The sequence below is a fragment of the Ornithodoros turicata genome, chromosome 1 (genome assembly GCF_037126465.1).
Source record: "Ornithodoros turicata isolate Travis chromosome 1, ASM3712646v1, whole genome shotgun sequence".
In the NCBI taxonomy this organism is placed as follows: domain Eukaryota; kingdom Metazoa; phylum Arthropoda; class Arachnida; order Ixodida; family Argasidae; genus Ornithodoros; species Ornithodoros turicata.
In genome coordinates, this window is record NC_088201.1 from 1,873,006 (window position 1) to 1,886,505 (window position 13,500).

Sequence of the window (13,500 nt, forward strand, 5' to 3'; positions counted from 1 at the left end):
ATATAAAAAAATGCAATGTCATTTCTTGTGCGAGTGTGAATATTCACTATGGAGTTCACAGTTATTAAAGAAACACCCCAAGTCAACTCTTCGGGTAGCTTTTCCCTCCTCTCTTCTTGCAGTTTATATCCAATGAAAAATCACGGTCCGCGCCAAGTCAGACGAGAAGCACACCAACGATTACAGCTATTTCTATTTTCACGCTTCGGCTGGTGAAGAGGTTTGGAAGAAAGTTCTAGCATACATAGAAAAGAAGGAACAGGGGATAGAAATTGAGTTGCAGTAACCACGTAAAAAACTTATTAAAAAGTACGAAACGTACGCATGTGAGGTCAACGGTATTCAGACCTGCCATGTTTTTACCACACTTGTCGTGTCATACCCTACCGAATTCACGGAGAAAAATACTACCTTCGCTCAGCAAATTTGCGAGTTCAGTTAAAAAAAAAATAGTTAAATTAATGCGTGACATCTGTTCTAACTACCACAACGTGTGGCAAAAACCTAGCAGAACTAAATACTGTTGACCCCCACTGCATAATTCTTCAATTCGATTTTTTTTACACGCTAATCTAATATTAGTCGTCATCCACGTTCACTGTGCGTAATGTCACGCGATATTTTTTTTTTTTTTTTCGCTTATGTCCCGTGACTAATATACCCATCACCCATACCTATATCTCGATCGGCTCGGTTTGTATGCTCGTTTTCTACCTTTATGCGATTGTGCATATAATGTGCCTGGTCACATATGCACATGTTTGGGGCTTTGACGTATGAGCAAATCAGGGCAGATAACGATATCGTTCCAGATTATGGTTGGCTAAGAGCGTGCTATGCGGTGAAGTTTATGTAGTGTCTTTCTATTCGCAGAGAGCCAGCAAAAGCGTAACAGCAATGTTTATTGCTCGACAAAACGACAGGCAGCACCGCTGTCTGTATACTGACAGGTTGGTGTCGCAAACGCAAAAAGACGCGTACACAAGAAAGCTGCGCCCTTTTATCAGGAACGCTGAGACGGCGGAAGGCCTTGAACCGTCAACACGCTATCGCGTAATCGATACAGATATCACATCTTCGCCCATCCGAGGCTAAAACAATATTTATACAATACTACCCAAGCAGCCCAAGCAGCAAAATGCACTGAAAGTCGAGTGCAATAGGGGTGAACGGCTAGATGAAAGGCCTTGAACAAATTCATGAAACTACAGAACATTGATAAGACACATATACCGTCCACCCCTAATGCACCCGACTTCCAGTACATTGTGCTGCTTGGGAGCACAATGTACTGCAAGTCGGGTGCAACAGGGGTGGACGGTATGTGTCTTATCAGTGTTCTTTAGTTTCACGAGTTTGTTCAAGGCCTTCCACCTACCCGTCCACCCCTATTGCACTCGACTTTCAGTACATTTTGCTGCTTGGGTAATTGGCATGCAAAATTTATCATTGGGTATTCTCATGTGAAGCTTGTACATGGAACAATTCAAGTAGCCTGATAGCGGTCAGGAGGTTTGCGTACACGAGAAGGGTTAGTATACACGAGTGACGGTGGTGTTTCCACTGTAGCGGTGGCGTTCTCGGTAACGGTAGCTGATCCACTTGGAACCGACGGGAAAAGGTCTGACGATTCTTCTTGGGCCGTCTTCTTGGCAGGAACGTCAGCTGTTATCATTTGGTCAGCGTGCCTCATCCAGACAAGTGTACCATTCTGGCAAGTCACCTTGACCCTGTATGACACCGATCCTGTTCTCTCAACAACATATCCCCTTACCCATTTTGCACCACCACGGAAGTTCGTGACGCGCACACGATCTCCCACTTGGAAAACGCGGGCTCTGGGACTCCGTGTAAAGGATTGTATTACTTGTTTCTGTCGGACGGTGAGGTCGAGGGACGGCTTCATGAGGTCCAGTCTGGTTCTTAATGGTCGTCCCAACATTAGCGATGCGGGTGACTGTGCCGTTGTGGCATGTGGAGTGTTTCTGTAAACTAAAAGCAGGTTAGCAAGTCTCACCTCCAGAGAGTGACTTTGATCTTGATCTCTGAGAGTGACTTGATCTCTGATCTTTCTTCAGGCCTGCTTTCAACGTCCGGATGAACCTCTCTGCCAACCCATTACTTGATGGGTGGTAGGGCGCCGATGTTATGTGTTTCACGCAATTTTGCTTGAGAAACATCTGAAAAGACTCCGCACAAAACTGAGGTCCATTGTCTGTGACAATTGTACCCGCGATACCCCATCGCGTAAACAGTTCACGCACACACTGTATAGTAGCTGCTGCGGTCGTTGACTGGAGCACAAACACCTCCGGCCACTTGGAGTGCGCGTCCACCGCGACTAAAAAGTTCTTACTCAAGAAGGGACCCGCGCAATCCAGGTGCACACGGTCCCATGGTCGCGACGGCCAGGACCAAGGATGCAACGGAGCCTTCGGTGGTTGAGGGCGTTGTTCCTGGCAGTCGTCGCATCTTTTTACCGTCTGTTCCAGCTCGTCGTCGATTCGTGGCCACCATGTGTAACTTCTTGCAATTTCTTTCATCCTGACGATGGATCCTGGATGTCCGCAGTGGAGTTCGTCGAGCCCCCTCGTGCGTAGCTTTGAAGGTATCAGGACCCTCATTCCCCACAGGATGCATCCTTGATGCATTGTTAGCTCTGTCCTCTGTGAGAAATAAGGTTTCAGTGCCTCATCATTTATAGTTGCAGGCCACCCCTTGGCAATAACTTCCGCCACCACACTTAGTACTCGATCGCGAGCAGTTTCTTTAGCTATTTCTGGGCAGTTCACAGGGAAACTTTCAAGTCTCAAAGAGTAGATCGCACTGACTTCGTCATCGTCGTCCTCGTGAGTTCTTTGCAACGGCAGACGAGAAAAACAATCCGCGACGACGTTGGCCTTTCCGGCCCTGTAGCGAAGCTTGTAGCGATATGCTGCTAGAATAAGGGACCACCTCTGCAGACGTGCAGCAGCAATAGTAGGTGTGCTTGACTTTTCACCGAATATGGTCTGAAGTGGCTTGTGGTCAGTCAGTAGCACAAATTCTCGTCCATACAAGAAGCTATGAAACTTTTTAACGCCAAATATTAAGGCAAGTGCTTCTTTCTCCAAGTGACTATAATTTGCCTCCGCTGTACTTAGTGTTCGTGACGCGTAGGCTATGGGTTTCACACTTCCGTCTTCTTGTATGTGCGACAGTACCGCACCTACTCCAAAAGCCGAGGCGTCGCATTCAAGCTGCGACGGGGCGTCCGGGTCGTATAGTGCACCAAGACCGGCGGTGATGCGAGTAATTCCTTTACTCTATTGAAGGCCGTCTGACACTGCTGGTTCCACGACCATGCCACTTTTAGTCTCAAAAGCCTGTGCAGGGGATACAGGACACTTGATAGGTCTGGCAGGAATTTCCCGTAGAAATTGATTACTCCCAGCAGCGAGCGAAGCTGTTGCTTGTCTGTCGGCGCGGGGGCACGTAGTACAGCTTCAACTTTCTCTTGCGACGGCTTCAAGCCTTCAGCGTTAATGACATGTCCTAAGTACTGCAACTCGGTCTTCAAAAACTCGCATTTTCCCCTTTTTATACGGACCCCTCGTTCCATTAGGCGCTGCAAAACCCTTTCCAGATTCCAAATATGCTCTTGTCCTGACCTCCCCATCACAAGAATATCGTCTAGGTAGACGATGACACCATCCAGGTCTTTCAGCATATTATCCATGATTTTCTGGGATATTGCAGGGGCCGAAGTAATACCAAAGGCAAGACGGTTTACCTTGTACAGTCCTTTGTGGGTATTCAGCGTTAAATACTGACTTGATTGCTGGTCGACTTCTACTTGAAGATATGCACGATTAAGATCTATTTTCGAAAACTACTTTCCACCAGCAAGCGCCGCAAAAATCTCATCCAACCTCGGAAGGGGATACTTTTCGACTTCCAGGACTTGGTTTAACGTTGTTCGGTAGTCACCACATAATCGGACGGAGCCGTCCTTCTTGACGACCGGAACTACTGGCGTGCCATATGCGCTGCAGCTTGTTGGCGATATTACTCCCATCTTCTCCAATCTATTTATCTCATTCTCCACAGCATTTCTCAGAGAAAACGATAAGCTTCGAGCTTTCAAGAAACGTGGCGTACCGTGCCTTCCTTTAACTTAAGACATGCTTGCTCACCCTTAATCATTCCGAGTTCTTCGGTGAAAAGAGGCTTGTACTTCTCGGTCAACTGTCCGGTAATTGCGTTGACGTCGAGCGACATGGTGTTCAGTCCGGCCCAGTCTAGCCGCAGCTCACGCACCCAGTTACGGCCCAGGAGAGGGACACCTTGTTGACGCAGGATATGAAGGGGCAGGGTCCGCTGACGACCTCCGTAGTTGACGTTGACCGTAATGTACCCTTGGGGCGTTAATGCTTCACCAGTATACGTGCGCAGACGCAGAGATGTGGGTTCCAAGGTCAGGTGTGGGAAGCACTTCTGGTACTGTTGTAAAGACATTACAGAAACAACAGCACCGGTATCAATCTCCATCGTGAGTGGAACGTCTTCGACGGAAACTGTAGCATACATAGGATCATTCTTGTGAGACTCCAGTCGAAGGATAGCGTTTCCCCCAGGATTATTCTGAACCCAGTCGTTCTCCTCCTTCAAATTACGCAAGGATTGTCGTCCCGCAGGCTTGACCTTCGTTCCAGACTGGCAAGCTCTTTTGATGTGTCCCTTCCGTTTACATCTATGGCAGACAGCGTCTCGAAAGTTGCACGCCTCACTCGCATGATTGCTGCCGCCGCACCGATAACAGAAGATGTGATATCTGTATCGATTACGCGATAGCGTGTTGACGGTTGAAGGCCTTCCGCCGTCTCAGCGTTCCTGATAAAAGGGCGCAGCTTTCTTGTGTACGCGTCTTTGCGACACCAACCTGTCAGTATACAGACAGCGGTGCTGCCTGTCGTTTTGTCGAGCAATAAACGTTGCTGTTAAGTACGCTTTTGCTGGCTCTCTGCGAATAGAAAGACACTATACATATTGGCGACGAAGAAGATGGAGTTTTACGCCAGCATGGATGGATATCGTCCAGAAGAAGGAAGTGGTGCCCTATGCACGGAACCAACGGCAGGGACGAACATGGCAACTATTGGGCAAGTGGAACATTTTGACGAGACTATCTCAGATTGGATTTCCTATAAAGAGCGACTCAGTTCATTCCTGGAAGTGAACAAGATAGGAGATGATAGGAAAGTGGATGCGTTTCTCAGCATCATAGGCTCGAAAACGTATACGTTGCTAAAAACTCTGCTCGCACCTGAGAAACCGTCAGACAAGTGCTACGTCATCATGATTGCGGAGAGGGCGAAGTTCCACAAATATATACAAGGGGAGGCTCAGATTATCGTCCAATTTGTTGCTGAATTAAAGCGACTTTCGCAGGACTGCAAATTTGGAGCGAATCTGGAAGAGACTTTGCGAGATCGGTTTGTGCGTGGACTGCACCGACTTGATATCCAGAAATGCTTATTTGCTGAGAACGAATCGCTCACGTTTAAAAAAGCCGTAGAAAAGGCGCTATCACTTGAAATGACTACAAAGAGCGCCTCGGAATGTCACGCGGCGGACACGCCCCCAAGACTGAATAAGATTGATAAACCAGAGAGAAGAAAGAAACCCTTTTGCTGGCTCTCTGGCGAATAGAAAGACACTACAGTTTATTTTTAAGAGTGTATAGACTCAATCGCAAAAACGAGTTTGTTTGAATGAAAAAAAAAAAAAAGACTAAATGGAATTCGTCACGTGACAAATTCTACTACACCCATAAAGAGAGAATACCCAATAAACATATCCCCCCCCCCCCCAACACGAGAGAGCCTGTCCTTTCGTGTTCCCTATATAGTCTCGGGGTTTTACGTTATGCATCGTCTTCACCAGCTCGCTTGCTTCCTAAGCCATTTTTTCCTGTTATGATACTTGTACAAAGCTGTCAAAGATTTTCTGTGGTTTTCAACCATGCTGAATCCAATAGAACACTTTTGCCAACGTGAAAGTGAGACCGCCATTTTCAGGCAGGGGCCGCTCTGCGTTAGCCTTCCGTGTAAGAGGGGTAGCGACGCTACTATAGCAAATGTGCAAATTAATCCCTTTTGCCTGGAGTAGCCAAAATTCGTACAAATCGTGTAAAAAAATCCCTTTACGAGAAAGAATCTCTATGCATGAAAGCACCCCCGGTAGAAATGCATGGGTCGAGGGAAGAGGAAACAACCTATGCCAGTCTCGCAGCCATGACCTGATATGGTCGAGTAAGTGTCAAAGTCATCTGACGATAAGAATTTTATTTCATTTATTCGCAAAGAAATGTAACAGGGGTATCTAGTTCAGTACATAAATGGACATAACCAGTCTAAAGCTCTTTTCTTGTTCCAAAAATGGCCTGGACTATACTGCTTGCGATTATCTATGACATGACAACTCGATAGACAGAGGTGCTATTTTCAGAGCAATACAGACAGAGGCAGAGAGATGGCTTCTTCTTTTTTTTTTTTTTCGAGCCTCGGGTCGTTATTTTACATGTTGAACATTTGATCTCACTACGAGGTGGATTTGATTCCGGATGTTCTCTCCTGGGCGAACTGCTCCCCTTGCCTTTTTAGTTGAATATGGGCATTTGGTGACTCTTAGAACATAGGTGGTGGTGACGAGAAACCGGCTCGCCTTTGTTGGTCTCACGTATGTGTGCTGCGTCACGGCTGTAGCCAGGGTGGGATGAGATGATGTGATAACAGATGAAGGAATGATGACGCCGATAGTTAAGATCTAGGGCAGTCACTGCCAGAGTTGGTGAGAAGTCCGAGCAGTACTCGTAGCCTTCGAGCGAGGCCAGATTCCTGGAGAAAGCAGACGAATTTTGGAGTGTCTTTCCGTGAATGAGCCTCTGGGATGTAGGACGTCATCCACCGTGCAATTCCTGCAATGGCCAAGGTATTTCTCCCGCACAGCAGCATATGCGCAGCAATGCACGCCTTTCGGTGTCACGAAGACTTCTGGTCCTTGGTGCTCGAAACCAGCCACCATGCAGAAGGATAGCTTTCACTTTCCTGATTTGTTGAAAACGGGAGGCGTACGTCTCTTTGTGACAATTTGAATTGCCATAAAAGGCGTATACGGCCCTCTCTCTCCTCAAATCAGAAGCGATAACTGTATCAATCGGCACAGTGGTTGGCGCAGACCGTGTTTGCTGCGAAACCGGATTTCGTTTTGGCAACGAACCGGAAGCGGTGCAGAAGGGCATGTATAGCGTTCACGATGTATTTCGGACAAAGACGAAACCCATGATAATTAGGTTGAACCAAAAGTGGCTTTCGAAACTGCACATGTCAAGGAGATCTTTGTGGATACCTTTCGCTTAAAACAGAACTTGAACGACAAAGCACGCTGAAGGCCAACCAGAGTGACACCTTTATCACTATTAATTTACGGAAAGCGTATGCCCTTTTCGGACAATTAACGTAAGTGCCACAAAAATAAGGCTTCCCGTTTTCAATTAATCGGGGGAGAGAACTATGTCATTCCGGTTGACGATTGGCTAGCTGCGTGCTATGCAGTCAAGAGTGTACAAGTTTTCAGTAACTTGCTTCGGCTCCTTAACTTCAGCCCACACTCTTAAAAAATGAACTTCACCGCATAGCACGCTCCTACCCAACCATCATCTCGAATGATATCGTTATCTGCCCTGATTTGTTGAAAACGGAAGGCGTACACCTTTTTTTGTGACACTTACGCTGCTCATAGTTGCGACACAAGAGGCGTACGCCTCCTAGTTTACATCAAATCAGGGCAGATAACGATATCATTCGAGATGATGGTTGGCTAGGAGCGTGTTATGCGGTGAAGTTCATTTCTACGAGCGCATCTTCGGCACGCAAGAATAGTTGGATAGTTCATTTGCCTGCGGTTTACATTTCAAATTTGTCAAAGTACAAAGAGCCCTACTGAGGAAACGCGAGAGCAGGCTTGCATTCTGAAGAGCTATGTAGAAAAGTAGCGATTTCACTTTTGAATTCCCTCCACGTTCGTAGAAAGGTACAGTCGGCGTTAGTTGGAGGCTTTTATTTGGTTGCGATAGGCCATGGTAGAAGTCACCGCATAACTTGGAACTACTGAGCGAAACAGAGTACCGTCCCACGTGGGTTCTATGACACGACATATTGAACGATGCACATCTATACAAGACAGGTATGCTGAACTATACTAAAAACATGGTTCCATTCCTTCTCTTGCTCCATACGAGCAAGCACATGCGCGGAATATACAGACGTGCGATCTCATATTTGAAACACGAGAACAAATGCTCAAACGTCAAGACATTCGTCAACAATAAATAAACACAAACTATGAGCACAACACTATTCACAGTTTTTACACACATCAATAGAGCCATGATCTGGTGCACTTCCAGCACCCATGCATGACAAGCTTTCCTGGTGATGCTTCAAATTATGTTTAGCTCAGTGGTTCTATCACATTGAAAAAAAAAAAAAAAAAATCCCGTGACGTCATGATCACAAAGCGAGAAGAAAACTCCTGCGCGGACGATTTCACATAAAGAGTTCATTGGGGTGTTTTGATGGCGCGCGCAATGTCCCTCGGCGTGTGATCGCAATGTGGAAATCTCCATTGCTTCCCGATACAAGTGACAGCGGGGAAGACCACTTTTCAATGGTCACGCTCGTATAGAATAAAAAATACTTTTCAGCCCCTAGTAAAATTAGCCAACTGAATTGCAGAAGAAGACTGATATCAACTTGCAAGTTTTACGTCAAAGTAACGAATATTACCCGCATGGAAAAATTACTGCACATATGTGTCCCGCAAGGATCACATCCGAATACTGAAGTGTCAAGAGCGATGGTGACGATGAAGACGATGATGGTGTCTGTACATGCACATACACACACTGTCACACTGCAGTCTGTGGCGTGTCGCTTTCTGATGAACTCGGCGGGGTGTCCAGCACGGGGATGCTCAAGTCCAGGTACACCTAAGAGCATCCGAAGTAGGTTATGCGTGCCAAGAAATTTGGATTTGCATTTCGCCACTGATTATCCATAATTAGGGAGGGACTTTTTCCGGTTAACCCCGATTCCGCCCGGTTATTCCTCCCCCTCCCCCCACCCCTCAGAACTGACCTCCGACCAATTCGGGTTAAACCAGATTTCTCCCCGAATTCCAGTCACTATGAAATCCTCGAGTGACGCTTCCACTGGAGACGAACAAAGGTCGCCACGTGCAACGCATGGAAGAATGGGTCACTTACGTTCCCAGCAATACACCCATGTATGTCAACACTGTCTATGCCTTCGGGGATTACCGCTGGCAGGTCACGATCCCGCAAAAACACACACACGCACACACAAAGACAGAGATTAGGAAAGGACTTAATAGACGAGAGGAGAAACAAAAAAACACCCGATAACCCCCGAACGCACAATTATCGCCCGATTTCTCCCCGAATTACAGATTTAAAAATAGCGCCCGATTTTTACCCCCGCATCTGAGAAAGGTATTTAACCCGAAAAAGTCACTCCCTATCCATAATGCAGCCAATAAAATCCGACTTTAAGGTGGTGCTTTAAGAATGTTTCCCTCTCATGACGTCAACACTTGAAACTGCAGTCGATTGGTTCTTACCTCGTTTGTCGCGGACAGGATGATAGTGTCCAGTTTGAGAACGATTTCTCGGAAGCTCGGCCTCATGTAGGGACTCTGCTTCCAGCAGTCCTTCATGATGTCATACCTGCATAGGACAGTGCCGACATGTTCTTTGAGGACGTATTTCAATGACCGCAGACAGATATGAAAAGATACTCACACATCCTTTGAACAACTGGGAGGCTGTGGCATCCTGTACCCGTCTCGAAGCAATTGGAACAGCTTTTCGATGGGTACAGAAGGATATGGTGTACCTCCAAGTGTCATCATTTCCCATAAAAGGATCCCGTAGGACCACCTGGTTAGCGAGAATAAATTCCAAATATGACGGGCAAACATGCTCACTCAATGCACTTACACATCGCTGTGTGTCGTGTAGAGTCGGTCAAAGAGAGCTTCTGGAGCCATCCATTTCACTGGAAGTCGTCCCTAGAAAAGAAGTGTCTTTTGGAGGATTACCAAATACTAGGCTTGTAGCGCGTCAAATAAAAACGTTCTTTCGGTTGTGGCATCTTTACGCTACATCGCCATCTGTGCCTTCAAATCATGACTGTTGCAAACTTAAACAGCAATCAAGCGGTACTTTTCGGTTGTCCCTCGAATATTTTTAAAAATGACTTACGTCCGATTTCTTTTTGTAGTAGTCGATGTTGTGCAGGTCTCGCGCCAAGCCAAAATCGGCGATTTTGAGCACGTTTTTCTCCACTACTAACACATTCCTTGTGGCCAAGTCACGGTGGATGCACTGCAGATGAAACAGTAAGTTAACATGCATCCCCTACTGGCAGAACCCGAATTCATGCTGAACGACACTATGGCAAACTATACCTTCTTGTCTGAGAGATACTCCATGCCACGTGCCACTTGACGAGCGAATGAAGTCAGGTCCTTGTGAGTAAGAGTTTTTGGCTTCAAGTCCGATCCTATAGCCGGCTCGTAGCCAGAACTCGGTCTGTGGGACCTCAAGAAGTCTCGCAAGTTCCCATGGGCGGCGTACTCCACAATGACATGCAGAGGTCCTAAGAAAGAAGAGAGATGACTTGGAGGGTAGCTCCTGCAGCTCTCAAAGCACAGCCGTGCAGACGTATGCAAAGATCCCAGCACTGATTTATAGTAGTTCATGAAGGACTACACTTTTAAACAAAACTAAGTTTCAGCGAATGCATAGCACGCCAACCATTGCACAGAATAATCACTGCTCATTTGTGGAAGCCGTGGGGCGTACGACTTTTTGTAACCGTTAACATAACTGCATACAAAAACGCTTCCCGTTTTCAACAAATCAACGTTGATCATTCTGTGTAATGGCTGGCCTTCACGGCACAGCACGCTCTTAGCCAATCCTAATCTCGAATGATATCGTTTTCAATAAATCCGGCCAGATAACCATATCATTCAAGATGATGGTTGCCTAGCAGTGTGCTGTGCGGGGAAGTTCTGTTTTTATAGTGTACAAAGTAGCACTTGTAGCGGCCATACAGGTTGGGACAAAAGTTCACGGAACACCGGGGTGGCGCATTTCTCCATTTGCAGCGACACCCTATAGCAGCAAACAGGAGCGGACAGACATATCGAGAATGGCTGGTCACCTGTTCCATATTCGATCCCTTCCTAATAGCAGGGGCCGCTCCGATGAAGAAATACGCCAGTGCCGTGTTCTGTAAACTTTTGTCCCAAACTGTACTATCGTGGTGATAGAAGAAGAAAATTGGCCACTATCGTATCGTATGTCACTTTGCCCCTGCCACCTCTGCCGTCTACATATTCGCCGTCGGTGCGCCATATGTGCTCGCCAGTTACCGACTACGACTTACAACCCACGATCTATCGACCCATTGATGGCGTTTGTCATCACTTGCCCCCGCAGTCGTAAAGAAGAATCCCTTCTTCACCGCCTACGACTCAATCCGTACACCCTCACTTCTCTTTAAAATGGCTCGACTAAATTCACCAAACTGCAATGTCTGTGGCGTGGAAGCTGACATCCCACAGCAGCCCCTACATTGTCAGCAGCACCTTCAGCATAGAAACACCCTTCGTTGCCGTCTGCGCCAGATTGGCTGTGTAGAGGCTACGAAAGAGACGAGTGAGCTCTACGATGTGTGACGGTTTAATGACATGGAATGGTGATGCAGTCGAAAGCGCTGGAGGAGTTGATGGTGATGACTCGTGTGCTGAATATGCGGTGACCGCTACATGACTCCCCCCCCCCCCCCCCCCGGAGAGGAGAATGGGGCGACGCTTGCTGGACTAGGACTGGAGACCAGTGTATGTGACGAAGGGGTCTCGTCGCGTTGGGAGACTGGGGAGCTGAAACGGTGTCCGCTGAAGAGACTCCTACCAAAGGAGACGGGCAAGGGTCCAGGTAGGCTGGCTTGAGGCGGTCGACCGCCACTGAGTCCGGACCTCGGGGAAGCAGCACGCGCAAGTGCTTCGGCGACCGCGACAGGACTTCGTGCGGCCCGCTGTAGGGAGGCTGGAGCGGTGGTCGCACGGTGTCCAGTCGCAGAAACACGTGCGTAGCCGTGTCAAGGCCGGGTGGTCTGAAAGTCAGGCGTGAAGACTGGTTCCGGGTCGGAGTCTTGGAAGGTGGACCGCTGGCGTGCGATGTAGCAGGAATAGTCGGGTACAGCGTCAGTAGGGACTTGGGTAAAAAAGGAACCGGGCAAGCGCAGCGTGGTGCCAAGGGCCAACTCGGCAGGGCAGCATCGCAGATCTTGCTTAACGGCCGAACGCAGGCCCAAAAGAACCAGCGGGAGACGATCAGGCCAGGAATGCGGACTGCCAGTGGCGCACAGGGCGGTCTTGAGCTGCCGGTGGAAGCGCTCGACTAGACCATTCGCTGCCAGATGGTAGGCAGTGGTACGGCAGTGTCGGGTGCCGAGGAGACAGCAGAGCTCGCGGAAGAAATGAGATTCGAATTGTCTGCCTCGGTCGGTTGTTACGGTGGACGGTACGCCGAAACGGGACACCTAGCCGGCGACGAAAGCGGCGGCGACAGTCTCTGCTGTGATCTCAGGGATGGGAAAGGCTTCAGGCCACCGCGTGAACCTGTCTATATACAGGTCAAGAGGTAGCGGTGGCCACGGACTTGCGGCAAGGGGCCCACGATATACATGTGGACGTGGTCGAATCTGGCGTCGGGAACGAGGAAACTGGCAGGTGTAGTGGATGTGCGGCGGTGGACTTTAGCGCGCTGGTAGGACAGACAGGAACGGACCCAGGTCGCTACGTCGCGGTGCATTGAGGGCCAGATGTACCGGTCTTGCACGAACTTGCGCGACGCACGGATCTCAGGGTGCGCCAGACCGTGCAGGGCAAGAAAGACTGCGCGGCGCAGGGATGGGGGAACGTAGTGTCGCGCAGAATCGGTGGACATGTCGCACCAAATGGGAGTAGCAGATGAGGGAAATGCAACAGGCTCCCATCGGAGGTTGCTGGCAGTAGCGGTTCTGAGGGTGCGCAAGGTGCTGTCGGTGGCCTGGGTAGCGGCGAGAGCCTCGAAGTCGACTTGTAATGCTGTAACGACTTTTCGTTGCCCGCTCTCCTTGGCCCCGTCTTGCACCCCAACCGGTGGGCTGTCACTGCCGCTCTCCTCGGTTTTCTCCGAGCCTCAGGACTCGTGAACTGCATGTGAACTGCATGTGACGTTGTTCTAGTGTGTCTTTTCTTCTTGCTTTCTTTCCTTTTTCTTCGTTTTCTTTTCCGTTTTTGGAATAGCAAGCCGGCTCTTTGCCTGGCAAACTTTTCCTTTCTTTTTCTTAATAAACATATACCCCCCCCCCCCCCCTGGCCAGG

General features: G+C 48.4%; 2 protein-coding genes across 2 annotated transcripts in view; both read right to left on the reverse strand.

Annotated features, from left to right (window-relative positions):
- Positions 1–2,003: 2,003 nt before the first annotated feature.
- Positions 2,004–4,530, reverse strand: LOC135379190 (uncharacterized protein K02A2.6-like). Its single transcript, XM_064612433.1, has 4 exons — positions 4,176–4,530; positions 3,651–3,783; positions 3,305–3,575; positions 2,004–3,239 (listed from the first exon to the last, which is right to left on the reverse strand). The coding sequence occupies exons 1-4, from the start codon at positions 4,528–4,530 to the stop codon at positions 2,004–2,006; spliced, it is 1,995 nt and encodes a 664-aa protein (XP_064468503.1).
- A 3,554-nt stretch (positions 4,531–8,084) lies between these two features.
- The window catches only part of LOC135377286 (fibroblast growth factor receptor 2-like), a 57,567-nt gene continuing 52,151 nt past the window's right edge, over positions 8,085–13,500 (reverse strand). Inside the window, exons 11-16 of the mRNA XM_064609605.1 lie at positions 10,531–10,721; positions 10,325–10,447; positions 10,061–10,131; positions 9,863–10,000; positions 9,682–9,787; positions 8,085–9,031 (exon numbers count right to left, since the gene is read on the reverse strand). Coding sequence (XP_064465675.1) covers positions 8,951–9,031; positions 9,682–9,787; positions 9,863–10,000; positions 10,061–10,131; positions 10,325–10,447; positions 10,531–10,721 — 710 coding nt within the window. The 3' untranslated portion in view covers positions 8,085–8,950. The remainder of the gene's footprint in view (positions 9,032–9,681; positions 9,788–9,862; positions 10,001–10,060; positions 10,132–10,324; positions 10,448–10,530; positions 10,722–13,500) is intronic.

Bases quoted from the DNA above. Each gene is read 5' to 3' on its own strand.
- LOC135379190 (XM_064612433.1), bottom strand. From the start codon at position 4,530: ATGGAGATTGATACCGGTGCTGTTGTTTCTGTAATGTCTTTACAACAG. The intron at 3,784-4,175 runs GTGAGCAAGCAT...ATACCCACAAAG, and splicing joins AGAACTCGGAATGATTAAGG to GACTGTACAAGGTAAACCGT. The intron at 3,240-3,304 runs GTAAAGGAATTA...GCCCCGTCGCAG, and splicing joins GTCAGACGGCCTTCAATAGA to CTTGAATGCGACGCCTCGGC.